Source organism: Pieris brassicae, chromosome 12, assembly GCF_905147105.1.
Source record: "Pieris brassicae chromosome 12, ilPieBrab1.1, whole genome shotgun sequence".
Lineage (NCBI taxonomy): Eukaryota > Metazoa > Arthropoda > Insecta > Lepidoptera > Pieridae > Pieris > Pieris brassicae.
The window spans coordinates 10,288,390-10,309,306 of record NC_059676.1 but is presented as its reverse complement, the minus strand read 5'-3'; the positions used below and the strand labels follow the sequence as shown (position 1 = coordinate 10,309,306).

The following is a 20,917-nucleotide window of genomic DNA, read 5'->3' as shown; positions in this document are numbered from 1 at the left end:
ATGCAAAGTCATATCATTCTCGATGCCACGGTTGCTCACTCGATACAATTATACCATTAGTGGGCTAACGTTGGCTAGTGTCAGATGTCAAAGATCGGGGAGTATATTTTATTGCGAATCTTGGTTTTGCGCACCATGTAGATAAGACATGTAAATAGGCTTACAGAAACCTGAAGGTCATATTACGAATAGCTTGTGGCTTCACGAGTATAAGTGCAATTAATATTTTATACAATGCGTTAGTTAGAAGTCACTTGGAGTAACAACGCAATGGTGCGTGGCTCATGAGGCTAATAAATTCACCAGAAACGTGCGACTATGGAGTGTATCCCTCTTATCCACTTATGTACCCTGTTTGTTCTGGGTATGTTTGGTTATATTACGACCAACTACGCCTCAGAAGAAAGCTAGCTCTGTCAGTATATTTATTAAAGATACTTACGGGTCGGGTTAATAACCTAGATATAATAGAGACTGGGTCTACGGGTACCAAGCAGAAACTTGAGGCTTCCGTCTATAGTTTTGTATGTACCGCGCGCACATTCCAACATGGTTAGCGACGCGCCACTCACGCGAGCGATACAAATAATTAACAAAATTTCTATTGAGGTAGACCTATTTGTTTGTACACTGGTTCACAAGAGTTGCTATATTGTTTGTTATAAATTTACGTATATAAATATATTTTTTACTGTATTATTTTGACGTTCTATCGAATAAGTAGTTAAGATAGAATAATGATGAGGAATAAATGAATAAAAATTTTGGTAGGAGGTTCTTCAGCACTTTTTCTTAAATTGTTTTAAACATGCACCATTACCACTTAATGATTGTAATCCAATTATAGAGGCTCCCTGGTCCCTATAAATTAAATTTTGTCACAACCATATTTCTGCCATGGATAAAGTTTTTTATCTTAGTCTGGGAAAGCTTAAGGTAAATCAATGTTATGTTGTTTTTAACTTTCCAGTTTATTAAGCACGGATCTCCGCCGTGAGGGAATATAAGTGAAATAAATAAATAATGAAACAAGCATTTATTGATACATTAATAATTAAGGCCAATATACAACATAATTCACAGCTCCCATTCAAACTTTGGTCAAATCTACAAACAAAAAATGACAAATCAACAATTTTTGGTCGGATATGATTTACACATATTACGGAACTTAAATTTCTAATCAAATTACAATTTTATTTATTAAAAACATTAAAACGCCTTACAAAATATCTATACCAATGACAATGTTTATAAATTTTTTAACAAACACACAGATTTGACCACGACACACCATGTGAAGAGAGAATTCTTGAGATCGGTATCCTCATGGTACAATAATTCAGCGATATACACCCTACATTATTGTACCATGGTCGACTAACTATTGACGCCCCACCAAGTGGAGTAGTCATAAATAGATTAAATACGGGTGGTTCAATTTAGACCATCAACAAAAACATTCGACAGTTGCCAGTTTATCAGCAAATTATATACATACATCAATTATATATACAGAAATGAAAACCAGTTACATAGTTAATAAATTTGAGGTTTTCTTAGTCTAAATTGACCCATCTGAATTGATAAATGTCAAAACACCACAGATTAATAAGGGTTATTAAAAAAAAAATTAAAAATACTTCATCCACTAACGGAGAGCCCTAAGTGACAACTTGTGTACCTAAAATATGATTAAAAGGCACTGTATCTTAATCTATAAAACTACCGACTAAGTTTACAATGATTTACACTTGTACATAAATACATATTTAAGCTGCCTATGTCTAACTTTATGTAATGAGTACATACTGGATATTTTTTTTACAATTTAAAAGTATTTTTATATCTAGAATCTAAATAAAAATCACTCCAGGCACTTATTTTATATAACATTTTGAAAAAATGTCCCGTCAGCTGTTAAGACAAACAACTAACAAACGACCTAAAACCGCGGATCTAAAGTTTTAAAGAAAAGCATTTAACGACAATATTCCACTTTAAAATAAACCTATTATAAACCTTAATTAGTAAAAGAATACTTTGCCGTCGCTATAAGAGACTAAAAATATATTAACCGGCCTAATTTGGACATTTCAGTTACACTGCCTTTTGTAACTAAATAAGTTAATGTTTCAGTTACTGTTTGAACTAAAATACTGATTTAGTTAATGGGTCGAGAGTATACATAAATTATATATTTAAAAAAATGTATTATTAGGACGCCAACTATGCAACATACCACACAATGCAGTGAAATATGTGGAAAATTCATAAAAGTAAAATCAGCTGCTTCTGAATTTTCCCTTTATATACATTCTGTTTATGTAATCGTAATATTGTTAATTGTATACGATATCCAAAGCTTTCGGGACAAAAGATATCTTAGCTAACTTATATAAAATTTATCACAAAAATGTTGAAATGGAAGATTATGTCGGAGACTTTGATTCGTAAGGAACTATCACAAGATCTTGGTAGCTTAATTGTTGTGCGGGTATTTGATCATTTGGGACATTTACGCCTTCCTTGGTAAGACAATTCAGTGGCATTTTAATTCATTCAGACGGGCAACTAATGTGAAAAGCACCGATTTTTCAATTAATTCTAATTGTAACGCGTAACAGCCACTTATTTTAACATTACGATTTCAAAAATTATATTTGCAGACGTATTTAATATCTTAAATTAATTAAGACACACTTACTGTAGATACGTAATAACGAACTATATTAATTAATATTCAATATAAACTTGTTAATGGCTTCGTTCGACCTTGTGCGAAAATATACAGTAATACCTCTATAACGCGGAGATTTCTCAAGTTATATATCTGTGTTAAATTTATAATCATATGTCAAAAGTCCATTTCAATTTTGTTGTTATAAATTTAAACAAAACTTTATTAAATTTCTGTTAAGAGTTATTGAATTATGCAAATAAAAATGTTTTACGACGATAGACCTACAACGCGATTTGCTTTAAACCGGTCGAGGTCTACCGCGTTATAGGGGCGTAGGGTTTACTGTACTTATAAAATATTATTTTTTAAATAAACATTTATAAAAACAAAATCGATTTAATTGCAGTATTTTAACAACCCTTCCGTCTCTTTCCGTTTGATTGGATTTACGTTGTGTTGTGAAGAGACAGCTGAGCTTTAAAGTAAATTAAAAAACTTGCAATTTGTACCGACTTTGTTTCAATAAGAATGATAGATTTATTATATTCGTAAATAACCGGTTCCGGTATTTATTTACCCTATCGGTAATTACCGGTAAATTAAAAGGTGGGTTAAACATGGTGGGGTTATTGAGGTTTGGATTCTTCCTTTAAGCTATAGTAAAATAATTAGATATTAACGAACGAGATATTATTGCCCGATTAATTCTACCTTTACTAAATGATAAATAAAACAACTCGTGAGTTGCAAGGCTAGAACAGTTGTTATATTCGAGTTAGTTTATTTTAGCGTATATGATACATTTCATTGTACGTAAAAATACATAAGTAAAAAACGGTAAAACGATGGTGTTTCGTTTGCTTGTGATTGGCCATAATTCGACCAAATGTAATGAAGATTTCGCCAACAGCTATAAATAAAATGCTTTCAGAATTATGAATCTTAGGGCTTTGTGTTAGCGTCACATTTGCCGTGTTTAGGGTCTGTTTCACAATGTATGGATAAAGTACCAAATAGCTATGCAACACACAAATTATTTGGAAGTTAAAAGTTCCGAATAAGAAACTTCGCGTTTCATAGGACTCATAACTTATTATGGACTTTGTGACGAATAGCGCTATCTGTCTTGAAACGCAAAAATAGTGTTATTTCTACCAATAAGTAATAAATAGCCTATTTGGAACTTATGAAGAACTTATCATTACATTCTGAGACAGACCCTTAGTCTAATAAAATCAACCCCTTCTGGATTTAATTGTCTGTTAAGATATTTATGGGTCATACCGTTAATACTTTCTGAAAACGATAATTATACTGAATTACCGTTTTTAGGCCAATCTAAAATCTACAATCAATATCTGTCTAACAATGTCCAATATGAATTGTGACAGTGTTCAAAACGTAACGGGCATCATTAAACATCTTATTAAAATCCGTCTTATTCAATGTTAAAAAACTTCCCATCTTTTTTATTTTTTTAAAAAGCTTAATTATTCACGATTTTATATTACTATATTATAAATTGACGTAACCAGACGGATATTATATGTAAATACGATATATAACCCGATATCGGTTACGAAATAACCGGTTTTTTTCGATACTACTAACAGTAGGGCTACTCTGAAAACCGGTATCGATGTTCATCTAAGCACAAGTTATGGTGCAAACTTGGAATTGCGTGATCTAACTAATTATTTTAATATTAAGTTAATCATTTCGTTTCTCGAACCAGTATTTTATATACAGAGTGGACAAGCACGATAAAAGACATTAATTATTATATTATATTTAAATGTCGATAAAAACTAAAATTTCAAGAACAAACAAAACCTTACATGGACTAATGTGTTAACAATATCGAAACACAAACCATATTTTAGGCAAAATTTATTTTTTTGGGCTCCATTATTCGCTATTAAAATCATTTTGCATAGATTATAGAGAGACAAAATCCGCTATATTTTAACGACCATGAAGATCCATGCCTTTATTTATCACATTGCAAAATAACTACGGTAAGTAGTTAAACCTAAATAAAAAAAATAACCATTTCTCCTAGCGGTTCATAGCCTTAAATACTTCATATTGTAATTCAAAGTGAGTCAGCCCGAGGAATCTGACATTCTCATTGGGCTGCATCCCTATCCGTCAGGGAGTTAAAAAAAATAAAGACAAATGTAAATATGTAGTGTGAATATATATATTAATCACAAAACAATTACTCAGACGCAATGGGCAGCCGCTTTTCCAATACAAAATTTTAAAAAATAATATTTATTTTTTGTTAATTTTGTCACTATTGTAGCAGACTCAACCCTAAGCTGTGCGTTTGAACCCAGGCTACAATTTTGATTAAACCGGCATGTCTCCCCAATAACAGATACAGGAATATGAAGCCAGGGGTTGTAACGCCTTAAGGCTAATGTCCTTGTCCACTCTGTATATTATTTACGCACCATTTATTACGGCAAAATCCATGTATTGCCATCTATTTTAAATGTAAGCCAAAGTTTTATATGTCCATATATATAGCAGTGAAAATTGCTATTAATTAAAATCACCTGCTATTTATCGAATTCCTTGGGACGTCACATTAAGGTAACACAACAAGTTTTGATACTTTGGGTAATATTTTGTAATTAAAAGATATGATTCTTAAACGTTCTGCTAATGCACAGAGCATTAAATTTACATCGTTTTTAATCTTTGTTCATATCATCTCAGATGTCATAAAAAACAGGAATTTTGATTATTAACTTTTTTGTATCTATGGCCAGTATTCTATTAAACTTACATCTAGTTTCAAGAGCTGTCGACGCATAAATTCTGTAAGACAGGACTCAAGACAAGATTGCGACTTGAGATACGAACTAAAACCACCACCCATATGTGACGTCATTTACAATACTAATTTTGATACTTGAAATAGTCCTTATATACTAAACATTTATACATCTTGAAATATACTTTAAAACAATATTCTGGATGTTAAATCCTTTTACCCTGCTTCCTGGCCGCTACGGTACCACATAACCGTCTTGGTGACGTCACTGTCCGAATATCTTCGATGTCAGCCCCTCGGGGTTGCAAGCGTTTGGAGGCACGAGTGCGGAAGTTCGTGTCTTGGCTGGGTGTTAACGATTTTATACATCTGAAAGGAGACATTTCTATTGTTAACATACTAATAAAGAAATTTACAAAGTTAAACAAAGGAAGTGTTACCAACTTTAAAACTTTAAAAAAAGAAGTTGTTAGCAACGTAAAGAAAAAGAATATGTTGAAAAATAACTTAAAATAAATCGGAATACTTATTTGATTAGACTTATTTATTGAATTTCTGCATATGTTTGTCGACAAATTTCCAGGAAACTTAGCTATATCCTAATTTGTTAAATCAAGTATGTAATAAACGTGCGTGCGTGATCTATGACTTACCAAAAACTATAGATTAGTGTGTTAATTGTTAAATTAATTTTATTTCTTGATTTGTTGTTTTGTGACCCATTGTTCCTTTGTTTTTTTTTTTTTTTCATTTTTGTGTACAACAAACAAATAGTTACCTTGTTTCCCGGGTATTCTTAGCGGGTAAAATCCGGTTGAGAAACGGTGACGTCACAGACCGGATAACCTCATCAATATTCTCGGCACGTGTGTGTAAGCGTTTAGAGGCTCGCGTGCGGAATTTAGCCGATTCTTGACTTTGCAAGTTTGGTGTTAGAGATTTTATGCATCTGGAATAAATAACTATATGTTTACTATTCTGTAAATATGTAATTCTACTGTACATGTGTATGTCACTGAACTCTTAAACGGCTGGCCCCTGATTGAATTTTTAGTATGCGTGTGGGTGGAGCCCTAGATTGTTTAGATTCACCAATCAGCCCGGAAGATGGCGCTGCAGTCGGTACTTTCATACTTTGTTTAATATACTAATCGCTTGAAATATCATGCAGGCAGGACATGTCGGGTTCGTTAGTAATGTAGTATAATCGCTTGCCGGCGAACAAAGTCGTAAAGGACTATTACGAATGTTTTAATATTTTCTCATATTTGACTTCCTTGGGTGATTACTATAATTGTTTTCAGAATTTTACCAAAACATTTTATTATAAATAAACACAAGGATGTCTTTATTCCACGGAAATAATTTTGTGCCCAACGTTAGTAATACTAAACTAAATTTAAAGAAAACACTTTTTACCGGATTGAATCTATGTATTATTATATAATATAATATAGAAGACACCGTGAGTCATTTCTGCAAAAACCCGTCATCTTTTAGTCGATATCAACTCCGGGGAAATAAATACAGATAACACAACTTTCTCTACAGCTGTGATACTTTTGACATTCAACACCTTTTGTCTTCAGCCACCGTGTGTGTTTATACATAGCGTCAATCCGGTAAAAAAGTATTTTCTTTAAATGTGTAAAAGCTATGTTAACAAAAGACAATACTTAGCTAAACTAAATTTACTTTCCTGAAATAGATCGCAACAACCATAAAGACAGTGTTAGTTTATATTGTAACTCTACCTAATAATTTAACAAAGATCTTTTTATACGTTAAGGCGGTCAACGAGCCCATAAAGGAAAGTCATCGGAGTCCACAAACACCAATTTTATGTAATGCGTTAAAATGTCGTGTCAAGCGACTTTAATATAACAAAATTCCGTCTAGAATAAATTACCTTGCAGCCTGCTCGAGCTGGCTATTGAGCAGCTCGTTCTTGAGTTTCGCCTCAGCCAACTCTCTACGCAACTGCTCTTTACTCTTGTTGCTGGACGAGTGGAGAAGAGAGTGACGACGCAAACGAGCCGCTGTTGGACGGTTTAAGGGGTTCGGATCCACCATTTTCTGAAGAAAAAATAATGGTAAATACAGTTCTCTTTCAGTCAAATTCTGTCGATGCCCTGGATGAATGTCATGTGTAACATGGTGTAATGGATGCAGCTCCTTACAAATATTGTGTAAAACAACTTAACGCCCTTGACTTGCGAACTGGTAGTAAGTGTACATATATACCTATGTGAAAAGCTATTTTGAGTTTGAGAATTTCTATAAAACTTACCTTCAATAATTCATTGAATTCCCGAGACACTTTAGGCAAGTCTGGTAATTTACCGTCTCTAATATCATGCCATTCTTGACCATTTTTGGGTAAGGGACCACCACCTGCAGCTTCGAAGAGGGTTAGACCTGTGCGATAGATAATACATTTTAATATTTAGCCTTGAAAATGTTCTATTATAATATAATAATATATATATATATATATATATATTATATTATAATATATAATATTATATATATATATATAATATAATTTTTATTTTAATACAATATATATCAGGATTTGCTCGGATTATCAGAAATGTGGCTTTGGTTAATCATTGAGCTTTCTTCTATTACTATTAAGAATCATAACCTAACGACTAAAAGTACGAATATTGTTACGACCAATCAGAGCAGAGCAAATGCGAGGCCAGGCGACCATCTTGGCGTTAGACAGTGCGTTCCGGGAATGCAGGACAGTCAAAATCAAAAATGTTTATTGTGTCTCAAATTTTACATTAAACACGTGAGTTGAGACAGCCCCCGTAAGTAGTGAGAGACACTTGTGTTGGCTTTTGACTCGCCACTTCCCTTATTAAGCCGGTAAAGAATTAAATAAAATGTAATTCTTAGTTTCTCTGAAAATTCAAAAGTACTGATCGAGTATTCAGTATAGAAATACTGTAATGTGAGGCTAGACCAGTGATTTCCAAGTTAAGAATCGGAAAATTTTATTACTGTGTTTTGTTAACTATTTTCTAGAGATTTCTTTCTCAAACTTACTATTTAAGTTTCTTTATAAAACAATTTAATGTTTTAATATTAAAAATTTCATTAAAAGCTTAATCACTTGATTAGACCGAGTTGCATCTAAAAGGTTGTAACTAAAAGTGAGATCGGTGTTCTGAACTCGCTGCTCGTTGAGATTATGCTAGAGCGTTATAAGTAGTATTAAAAGGAAAATAATCGAAATGAAAAATTTGACGATAATTATTCACGTCTTTTGTGTTCGTACTTCAGCCACATGAAACCTGCTATGTCCATATCAATGGAGGGACGATATTTCTCCGACACATATATGTTTAAAGAGTGAAATCTAACTCGTAGAAGAACTTAAAACTCTGTTATATGGAACGTCATTGGGACGCCATCTTTTGATATGAATTTGTAAAGCCCTTAGAAATAACAATTTTAATAATTTATATCGTCACTAATAAATCATCTTAAATAGTTTAGTAAGATCTTGTAAAACACGTATAATAAAATCTATGTATTTTTTATGATTAAGGATTTACATGTGTAGCGACATCTACTATGTACGCTTACAATTCACTGCGATGACGTCATACCCTGACTGATCGTATTTGAATTCGTGTGTTAATGTTAGTTATTTTTGACTATGTATTTGCGTGTTGTGCCCACGAGAATGTAAGTGCGTGCTCCTATTTCACCAAGCCTCCTGCTGATGTCATGTGGAACATGGTGTTATGGTTGGTATAAAACTGACGCAGGGAGTGTGGGGTTCGGACAGGTGCAATCGACCACTAAGACTCAATAGGTCCCGTATGTTCGCTATGGAAGGTAAAATGTGTAGCAGTTTCTTCCTTTAATCTGTGACCCAGTTAACGTCTGCACTAGTGCCAACCCAACTGCTCCCTGTGGTCTACTGAATATCTCTAATTGGCCAGTTAAGGCATGTTACCTGAACGATAACCATACGTGATAATCTCATTTCTCTCGTTCAAAAATCCTTTAAGAACTTACTAGAGATTATCATGTGTTTTGTAATCAATCACGAGTAGGTCGGTCATAGACCTTATATACAAAAAAAAACACAAAAAAACTTGGCGATTACAATGAGTGGCGGAGAGTTTCTTGCCAGTTCTTCTCTTCCGTTCTACGCCCTCGATTTGAGAACTGGCATTAAATGTAAAATTAGAAGCATTTAATGTATATATTTATTTTTTATTGACGTTCATAAGTGTACATTGTGTTACCTATATGAATAAATGATTTTTGACTTTGACACTAACGAAGTTAGTCCGTCCAATAAGGATATATAGTAGATACCTTAGCCAGCTTCGGGCCAGTCAATGGTTACACTGATCCCTCTTTAGATGAGAGGAACAAAAAACATAAAAAAAATAACAAAACACTAGTTAGCAATATTCCACTCCTGCGCTGCTATTCTGTAACTTGTAATAGCGATCTTCAAAATTGAGTTTTTGTACAACACAATCCCATATAAGCGGCATGAACAGTAACTTCTAAGTATACTCTATATTTAAGGGTTCGATATAGGCAATTGGCGAGTAACAATGCTGGATCTAAGAAACTTACCAAAAGCAAATATATCGGCCTTGGTGAGGTGATTAAAATTCTCTTGGAGTATTTCCTTGGGCAAGTATCTGCAATCTCCCTCTTCCACCGACGGTGATGATATACACGTCACATGGCCTAAGTCACCTAGAAAAAGGTTTTTTAAACATTTTGTAACAAAAAAAAATCGGTTCCTCTGATCTCGATTTTAACTGGCAGTTAATGTAAATTTGTCAATACACTCAATAGACTCAACATTTTTTAATAATGAATCTTCCAGAGCTGTTAAAAATGTATGGTATAGAAAAAATGGTTTTGAGACAGCAAATTGGCAACTGTAGTCCAGAGAATTAACATGCAATATATGTCGCAGCCGCAGCTTAATTAGCCGTTCAATTAACAGCCTGGCCTTTTAACTAAACGGCGCCGTTTAACTAGCGGCCTCAACATTATTCAGCCGTAGCCGTTGCATCATTTAATAAACTGGCTGGCTAATAGACCATTCGTACGATAGAGCCATTATTTGGCAAAAATCGAAAACATGAAACATATGAAATAAAATATATTTTAAAATTAAATTGCTTAAGACAAATTCATATTATTATTGTCCCTACATTGTACTTGTTGTTTTTCCATGAAACTTTGGACAACACCATCAAAGTTGTGATTTGCCGACGCCATATTGACAGTTTAAAGAGTTTCGTTTCGAGGTTGACATTGGCGTAAAATTTAAATTAACATGCTAGGCAAGTAATGAAACGTCATCGATCCAAGTCATTTGTCTAGCTGTTTGATCAACTGGCTAAACACCTTTCAGGCCGCTAGTTAAACGGCTAGGCTGTTAATAGAATGGCTAATTAAGCTAGTTGGCTGCGACATATACATTATATAAATTTGTCTTAGTTAAATACTTTGAAAGCTCAATTTTGGGCCGACATGCACAATATCTCCTCATACATACCCAATTGTGGAGAATTTTTCATATTAAATAATTCCATATAAGTTAGTTTTGATACTTACCAATTTTATATTTATGTCTGCTTGGTCTATTCGGCGCATCATCATCGTCATATCCGTCATCTGAATCGGTGTGTGACGTCACTTCCTCTCGACAAATGAATATATTTCCAGGCTTCAAGTCCATGTGTACAAGGTGCATGGAGTGAATATATCTGAAATAATATATATATATATATATATATTAAATATATTATAAAACATATATTATTATTATTATTTGTTTGGGAAAATTTAGAGCGGTAGAGACGGATATCGCGTTGTAGGAGTATTCTCGTAAAACATTTTTTTTTAACGGAACACTAATTTAGTTTAATTTCATAACAACACATTTGATACCAATTATGGACTTGACAATCGTTATAAATTTAAAAGTACAGAAATATAACTTGAGAAATCACCGCGTTATAGACGGATTACTGTATAATACTTACGACAATCCGTCACTGATATGGGCCAAAAGTAGCAACAATTCACTTTCGGGTAGCGGCCCATGTTCCATTTTCTGTTGTAAGGAACCACCATCGCAGTATTCATTCTGAATGATCATATGATCATCCTCTGCCCAGGCCGAGTAATATCTAAAATAAATGATTATATATAATATCATTGATAGTAAATAAGTCAAAAGTATTTTTTATTGTAATTTATTTGTAGCCCTTGACGGCTTGCATGAAGTCAACTCTTTTAAAGTCTATCAAATTATCTTTAAAAAAATATTACATAATCTTAAAAAAAAAACTAAACAATATTAATTTAAAAGTTGAAAACAAAAAAAAAAATTAAAAGAAAACACACATTGATGCAGTCCTATAACTCTGACAAAGTACAATAGACAAATATTCATATATTTATTATTTTATATAATAATTATATAAAATAATAATAATAAAAACAATCATCATGCGTAAGAATTATTTATAATATTTATCTATTCTATTTACATCTTCCAGGAGACATTTTGTCCATTTTATCAATATTCTAAAAAAAAAAAAATTAATTGAATAAAAAGAAAATTAACAAGCCAGTCTCTTCCATAAACTTTATTAATACTACTTGGACAAGTACTCCAGCATGAACATAAAGTATATGTACCTGACAACGTGCGGATGCTTCCCAAGCGCAGCGTGCGCATACACCTCGGTAATGGCCGCCCTCTCGGCGTACGAGCCCGCGACCGGACGCAGCGAGCGTTTCAGTGCGTACACGCACCCGTCCAGCTTGTTCAGGCATTTAGTTACGCGGCCGAAAGAGCCGCATCCGATCACTCCAAGCTCTTGGAACTCCACGTTGTAGCGGGATATGTTCGATTCCTGAGGATCAAGTATATAACAATAACGGGTCACTATCTCGCCTTTGTCACTGTCAAATGTGTCAACTTCATACAGAAAAAATGCGTTGACAGCTCTTGAAATTAGATTAAAGTTTGGTGATATTATAGAATGGGCCTAATTTTGTTCTCTATAAAATGTAGTAATGTCCATTCCTTATATTTGCGTAATTAATAAAAAGTGAAACATACACATCTTTGTATGTCGAACCTAAAACATGATTTGAGTGTACTTATTATTGGTAATACATACCCTTAGTCTTTTCGCTGGATTCTCAGGTGTTGAATCAGCATTAGGAGTTTTAGACAAGGCTCGTTTCTTCTTGTTCATAGCTTGACCTGAAAATAATTATCTCATACATATTATTGTTTCCTAGCTATAAATAAAGTTCTGTAAATAGTATTCAGTAGCAATACTTTCAGATTTCTGTAATAATATGTTTTTTAATTCATTTAATTTTTGGTCTGAATAAGACAACTTTAGAGATTTAGATGAAACCTCCAGACTCACTCACATAACCACTAGATTTGTATACCACTAATAATTATCCTTACCATCAGGTGTAAAAGGATTGATGTTGACCAAAGGTTGTTTCCGAGGCTTCGGTTCCTCAATATCCTCAGGGGCTATGCTTATAAAGGCACTGTCTTCATCCATAGTTGGTTGATTAGATGGTGGATGAAGGTGATGGCTGGAGCCAGACGGCATGCCTGCAAACATAATACATAGATTAATGTTTATACTGTACATCACAGAATGAAGGTAATTAATTTATTAATGTATAAAACCTTGCCCACACTCGGCACACTGATACATTGGTACAAGCAAAATATAGTATTTAATGTGACAAGCTCTTATAGGAAAACGTAACAAACATGAAAAGATAAAACAACATTTTTTTTAATCTCAATGGAAATCGATTTAAAAGTGCGCTAGTCTGGTTTTTCATTTTTTTATATATACATTCTAAAACAATGTGTATGCTTAAAGAATACAAGAAAATATTTCTTCAATTTAACAGACATACATATACACATCAATTGCATTCGAACATAAGCAATATATCAAAGGAAAAAAAAAATTGTTTTGCATGTTGGCAACTCTTTTTCGAGATATCACTGGATAAGAATATATAAGATATTCATACGAAGCATTTCTGTATAAAACTCAGTGATCTGACTCACTATAAACTCATAGCTTCCCATAATAGTTATTGAGCCAATGAATACAAAGCTTGGACAGCCTTTGAATATACTTATAATCATACACTATATATTTTTATTATTAAGGGAGAATAACAACGTCGTCACACGAAATTTCTAGAACTTACCCGCCGGAATCTCAAGTTTCGGTGGGAACAAACGAATCCTAGAGCGATTGATAGATGGTGTTGAACATTTCTCAAGTAAGGTCTTCGGTGTACGCGGACTGTCGAATAGACTGAAACATTAAAAAATATACTTTTAGTATTTATTGTAGCCATTGTTATCCAGTAGCCGAAGTTGTCGACCCTGAGGATGCACCACCTCAGGGAGAGGTTCAGAAACGAGACTAAAAATGAATCGCGTATGTGAAAACCCAGTAATTATTGACGTACGGACCAGTACCGTTTCTGAATCGTAGACATAGATCCCTACGGCTTTGCTCTAGTAATAAAAGTCTTTGAGAAAAACAATTTCTTCTTTTAATGGATTTGTCCAAATTGATCACAATTATACAGTTGTCTGGCATTTGAAGAGGTTTCTGAGAAGCTGTGTATTAAAAGTATTACCTTATGCAAGTTAAAGTATACATAATATTTATTTAGTAACTTCAGTCCTTAAAACTAAGCGTAGCATTCGAAATAGGGTAGAAAGTTATCTAAGTTAAAAAAAGCGAGTTTTCTATTTTTTTTATCGATAACAAATTGTTAGTCATCATAAATTAGGTAATAAAATGCAAATTAAACCTAGGAAACACCTGAGGTTGAAAAAATCTGATCACAATAATAAACGTTCTAAACAGGTAAAAATAATACAAAAACGAGAAATAGTCCATACAAAGATACACATAGAGAATATGTTCGTTTGAATGATTTATAAAATCCGTTGTAGTAACAATAATAGCGCTCAATTTTTTTGTATATTTAGGCGAAAAGAAATCGTATGCACCTTGTGTCAAGGTGCAGATTCTGTACAGGTTTTTTTAAAGGTGCTACCATTATATAGTATTTTTTGTGCCAAAATCGTAGGAGTACGGGCAGATGTCAGCTGTTTCATCATATGTTTCATTATAACTGTTATTTAACCGATTTCCAACGACATTTTGTTCGTGGGAAAAATTTACGTGTACGATTTTCCTTACATCTAGGACGAAAGTTAATTCAAATTTCAATCAGCCATAAACAAAACATTGCCAGAAGATTTGTATTGCACGAAAGGAATGCTTCTACCCTAGTAGGTCATATTGGGAAAGATAAGGTCATACATTAATAAAAATGTGATTATAATCTAACAATAGAGCATGGGGTAGATAATATTTGTCATGTTTTTGTTATACAATATCCTTCCAATTCAAAATTAATTTAACTGAAATAAATATAATAGTGGTGTTCAAACAACTGCATAATTGTGATCAATTTGGACAAATCCTATTTCTTATAAGACATAATCGCTAGAGCAAAGCCGTGGGATTATGTCTATGATTCAAAAACTGGGTGTCTAAATAAAGTAAAAAAGTCTCACATCCTTACATCAATAATTTTTGGATTAATGGTGTTTCTATATAAATGGATAATATTTTACATTTATAAAGCATTTTCAAGCCATCAGACAAATTGAGACAAGCTGTAGACAATTGCCAATTAAGGCCAGAACAAATAAATCAAGTTTTGTAAATGCTTTCTTAGAAAAATTTACTAAAGGTGGCAAATGCTTACCAAGTTGGTAAGACTATAAGGGATATTAATATTTCAAGGGGGTCTTTGCACCCAGGTTTTGGGAACTGTAGGTATGGCCTAGATAGGGTGGTATCTCACATACATGGATAATGACAACATATTTCCTGTTAGCTTAACAAATTAGTTGATTATTGAATGATTGAACTCATACAAACCTACTGGTCTATATTAGTCATACTGGTCAAATACTTGAGTTATGCAGATAGTTAAGATGGTGATTCTTTACCAGTGTTAGCCTAGTGGTAATCATGAACTCTAACAAATGCATTTAAATCCAGCTTATTTTGCAGCTTACCTGCCTATAAGATCCTCAAATTCAAGAGATGCATTCAAAAAAGGCTGATTAATAACTTATCATAGAAAAAATATTAAAATGAATTATTAAGATGCAATCTTTGGCTCTTGCATGTGAAATTCCTATCCATATACAGTAATTAGACTCAATATTAAGTTTAATTACTGAATCTTAGCCATAATGTACATAGATGTATATTTTAGTCCAGTTACAAGTTTTAAAAGTAAATATGTAAAATTACAATCAAATTATAAAAAAAACATCCTGGCAAACCTTTTACAGAATTTTAAACATAGCCTTTATAGGGAATTCTCATCTAATACAGCAAATAAATTTTGGACCAAATGTATTATTTAAAAAAACTGTCATAGATATTTTTATGTTAGCTTTGGTTATAATTTGTGATATGTGCTTTACCAATTGTAAAGAAATCTATAATTTTATAGGCATAAACAAAGAAACAACTAATAGTACATAAACTCCTTATTTTAGAAAATTCTTCAATAAAGGTTTGTAAAGTTGATAACATTACAAGTACTATAGATCATAATCCTGCCAAGTTATAAAGATTGCTTTAAACCATTGTGCACTCAGTGTGCCATGAATTAAGAAAATAATAAGTAACTCTCTGTTGTTTACATGATTAAGACAAAAATAGCAATCAGAATTATCTATTGTTATTTTTGTCATGTTGTTTTTAAAATTAAGAACATTCTAGAAAAAACATATCACTAGTAAACAAGAATGTGAGGTCCCAATTTACAATAAATATAATAATAAGCTTAGCTGTCTGATACAGTTTATAGATACTTACCACATAATAAGAGAAAGTCTTGTATATAATTTGCATATTTGTGACACATTTATTATATTATTTATGGCCAGCAATAGCTATGGAATGTATTTTTATGGTAATTTCTGTTCAGGACAAAACTATTAGACAAAATATTCATTACATTAGCTAAGAGTCTAGCTAATGAATATCTTTTATATGTTTATAAAAGAAGACTGCTAGTTTTATGTTAATAATTCTAAAAGAAACTGGAACAATAGTAATAAATAGAGCAGTAGACAACAAATTTAAAAGCCAGAAATAGAGGTTAACAATCAATCAGGTTTTTGGACATGCACTGACATGATTAAATGTAGCATGTTTTGATAAGAAATTTTTGAGTTCTACTCACTCCTTGCAGACTTTGGAATGACTACAGTACTACTAAGTAAGATTTTATTGTACAAAACTGCCATTGAAAAAATTATAGGACCTACTTAAATCCTATTAATGGGCTATTTTGTTTGAACATATATTTGATTTATACTATTGATATATCAATTCTAGAAAGTTCTTACTTTTAAAAACATTGTATATCTTAACATGACAAAAATAAAAAACAAAAAATAATAATTCATGCTATATTATTGTCTGAAATGAAAGAATAAAGAATCATTTTCTGGAATCTAGGTTTCTATCATATAACCCTAGCTAACCCTAACACCTACACAACTTAGCAAGATTATTGTGAATGGCACATAGGTATAGTATATTCTAATCAACCTCACAAACCAAGAAATGGCATATTTATGTCAAAATAAGGAGTTTTAAGTTACGCCAGTGAAATCACAATGGCAAATAATCAATAATCAAATCAATCAATCTTGATTTAAATACCTATATATACCTATTGCTATAGCACTGATTTAAGATATAGTTATTTATTAAGGTAATAATATTCGGCCAGCTCAAGATCGCAGTAATAAGTTCATGATTTTTATGTAAGACACATCTACAAGAGAAATTGGTCCCCCGGAATATGGTATTCTATAGGAGGAAAACAAAACGAGACATATTCCACTTACGTCAAGGCACCAACTCGCTTATAAGGTGGGCTGAAAGACATTGGTGCTGTTGAAGCTTTCCTGCCACAATCATCATCGTCCAAACTGTTAAAATCCAATTTCCTAGGCAATAATAACGTTGGTGGTATAGGACTTAAATTGCTCGAAAACATATTGAAAGAATCTGACATGTCACTAGATGTTTCCACTGATAGTTCTGAATGATTATATCCAGTCTTCATTCTGTAACTCTCACTCATTTTTAAACACTTGGTAAATACACTTTTCTAGTTACAATCATATAAAAATTACGTTATTTTCACAGTCAAACAAAAGCTCACTTTCACAATTCACAAATCTCTTTTCTCAAACGTTATGGCGGATGACGCATAGCACCTGTTTGATTGGCCGACCAATACCAGTGAAGTATTCGACCGGTAAAAAAAATATTTGAATCCTATTGGCTCCAGGTCGTTTTTTGAATAAACAGCTTTCATGCTTTGATTCTATAACCTATAGTTGTCTATGGTAATGTGAATGAATAGTAACAAAATCTAACCTTTAATTATTTAAAAGAAGTGATTACAACTATATGTAATCAAATTGTAATAGAAATATAGATACTAGTAAATATATATAATAGTAAACATCACGTTTTATATCGTCTTTAAATTGCACACATAGATGTCACTTTTATTAATATTTATTAAATCTATTAGTTGATGCCACCATTTGCTATTCCTCGTTAGATGTCACTTGAATTTTTTTTTGAATCAAATTTAATTCTATCCGTTACAAGATGACTCTTTACAGAGCACAGCGTGCTTGATGTTTGTAATTCCAATATTTAAGGCTCGTAGACAGGCCTTTGTAGATTACCAAAGGTAGACCGTACAATTATTATTGTTTTATCCGGGTTCAAACCCAGGAGCAACGTCTTATGCGACATTAAATCTTAAATATATCTTAGAAATAGGTTATATTAAATAATTTGATGTAAAAAATTAACAGTATTTGCAGCACTTTCGTAATAAAATAAGAATAAATTGTATTATCTATGGTCGAATGAGGTTGACAGTTGACACACATTAACGCGGGAACCGCACGTGCCGCCATCTTTTGTTAATTCGTTGCGCTTTCATTCCATAATTAGATACGCAGATTAGATTAATTTTTGTCAAACGTTTTATCTTAAATGAAAATAAATTGTCATTTAGGATTTCATGCTCGTTTTAATTTGTTATTCAAATGCGTTATGGTTTAAAATGCGGTAACTAAACCATTTAAATGGATGACAATAAATTCGTTTTAAAAGCTAACCACACTATTTCACATGTGAAGAATTAATATCATAGACAATTGTTGCCTAAAATATAAGTAGGTATCTAAAAGTACTACATTAAAATTAATTTCCGCTACTTTACCGTAAATTGTGTTTATTTAGAGTCTTCTGGGGTCGATTTGCGCGTTTATAGCATTCGCGCATCAAAGCGTGGTCGCCTAATTAAATAGTGTCGCATCTAGCATGGGTACGGCAAAGTTATGTTGAATGTAACCATGTTTTATAAAAAATATTGCACATGATAAATTATTTTTCATATACTTTTTAGGTTGCAGCTAGTTATATTTCTGCGTATCGTATCGTACTAACCTGATCCAATAATTATTTCTCTTATACCTAGACCAAACAGGCTCCATAAGATAAACCACTCATTATATGGAAATTGTATTCGTTTTTACAACAAACTCCCAAGCGAAATTAGAGAATTATCCCTGACGATTATATAAATGATCCTATTATTCGATTTATTTGCGCCAGTTCAGACAAATTGTATGAATCAAATTTAGCAATTAAAAAGAGTTTCTTGCTTATTTTTGGCTGCTCTCCTTGACCTTGACTTGCGAACTGGTAGTAAATACAAATTTAGACTTAATTTAAGTACTACTTGGTTACCTATCTGAATAGTTATTTTGAGTTTGAGGTCAGGTTAGGTTAGGTTAGGTACGTGGCACCTAGGTGTCCTAGGAATTAGGTACCTAAATTCTAAAGTGCATAGCGTTATCTCTACGTACAGATTTTCATAACTTGGGTAGGTTGGTATCTATTAGTTTCGTCACGGTTTTTGTTTGCAATTTTTTTATATGCTTTTTTGTGTATCACATAGTAGTAGATAGGTATGTGTCTACCCCCAGGGCCAGATTTAGGTGAGAGCAACCGGGGCTATAGCCCCGGGGCCTACACAATCGACTTCGAAAATAATATTTGAATATTTACTTGGTTTCATAACAAATTAACTATTTATTGAAACACTCAACTGATACTTGTATTTGGAAAATAATTTGGGGCCTTATATAATTTATTTGTTAGACCGAGGCCTTCAGACCTCAAACTCCGGCCTGTCTGCCCTTAAAAAAAGAAACAATTATTTGCCCTATCAGAATAGACTACAGACATTTCGCAGATTCATAGATCTTAACGTGTTTTACGATTATTGGCTAGTGACTTCTGGAAGTTAAGAACAAATTGTATCTTGACATACAGGAGTAGGGGAAGTGAAGAGAGGGGTCAGTTCGCGCTCAGTTCCGTTGCTGAATCTTACCCAACTAACTGCCACTTATATCGATCGCTTGCCCCGGGGAATAAAGTCGTAAAAGCAAAATCTACTTTTTACAGGAAAAATAAAAGAAAACTATTACAACTAGGTACAATACATATACAAATGTATATATCAAACGAAATCCTTTTTTCCTATTCGACCATTTAAACACTGTTGTTATGTATTTAGTGTATATAGTTAAAAAATAACTAAATATACATAATTTAATTGGACCGAAGGGCAAAGGGTGTTTCTCGATCGTTTCGCTTTTAAACACAATTACGGGCGTCACAGTAATCGCGCGACGGTAAACAAATGTCTAGAACATAATAATTTATCATCTTTAGTCTTTTCGCGGTAGAATTATTACGTTGGTGAAACAGAGATATATATATATAAATTTTATTAACTTTTATAACTATTTCGTGGAATTACAATCTAAACTAAAACTCTTTATGGTTGCTGCGATCTTTTTCAGGAAAGTAACATTTGGTACTACTAATACTCATTGTATTACCAACATTGTGCCCAAAAACTTGTGTTTTTTTTAAATAAAAATACAGTTATAGTCCATCACCCAAGGAAGTCAAAAATGAGAAAACATTAAAACAGTCGTAATAGTGCTTTACGACTTTGTTACCCCGGCCACGCTGTCAAGATCTAATACATTTCCGTCATACGGGAATCCTGATTGCGCTGATCAGTAGGGTCAAACATAAACAACGGAATCCTGCGCATCTAAGGTCATATTAGCCTTTTTCGTATTTTTCCATTCTACCAAAACGCCCCCTAAACGCATTTTTATGGTCCTTCCAACCCTTTTTATTTTGCATACAATAACG

At 32.7% G+C, this 20,917-nt stretch overlaps 1 protein-coding gene across 1 annotated transcript; it reads right to left on the bottom strand.

Moving 5' to 3' along the window:
- Window positions 1-1,056: 1,056 nt before the first annotated feature.
- Window positions 1,057-17,843, bottom strand: LOC123717405 (wee1-like protein kinase). The gene is made up of 12 exons (XM_045673388.1): window positions 17,500-17,843; window positions 13,740-13,849; window positions 12,964-13,119; window positions 12,662-12,747; window positions 12,174-12,391; window positions 11,513-11,659; window positions 11,082-11,233; window positions 10,083-10,208; window positions 7,759-7,886; window positions 7,378-7,544; window positions 6,247-6,417; window positions 1,057-5,837 (listed from the first exon to the last, which is right to left on the bottom strand). Exons 1-12 carry the CDS (start codon window positions 17,736-17,738, stop codon window positions 5,675-5,677), a joined length of 1,863 nt encoding a protein of 620 aa, XP_045529344.1. The 5' UTR covers window positions 17,739-17,843; the 3' UTR covers window positions 1,057-5,674.
- Window positions 17,844-20,917: the final 3,074 nt, after the last annotated feature.

What these genes read in the sequence shown, in the direction of transcription:
- LOC123717405 (XM_045673388.1), bottom strand. Translation starts at nt 17,738, where the DNA reads ATGAGTGAGAGTTACAGAATGAAGACTGGATATAATCATTCAGAACTA. An exon ending in CAATCCTTTTACACCTGATG is followed by an intron (nt 12,748 to 12,963) that starts GTAAGGATAATT and finishes AATTATTTTCAG; the next exon opens with GTCAAGCTATGAACAAGAAG. An exon ending in CAGACATAAATATAAAATTG is followed by an intron (nt 10,209 to 11,081) that starts GTAAGTATCAAA and finishes ACCTTTTTCTAG; the next exon opens with GTGACTTAGGCCATGTGACG.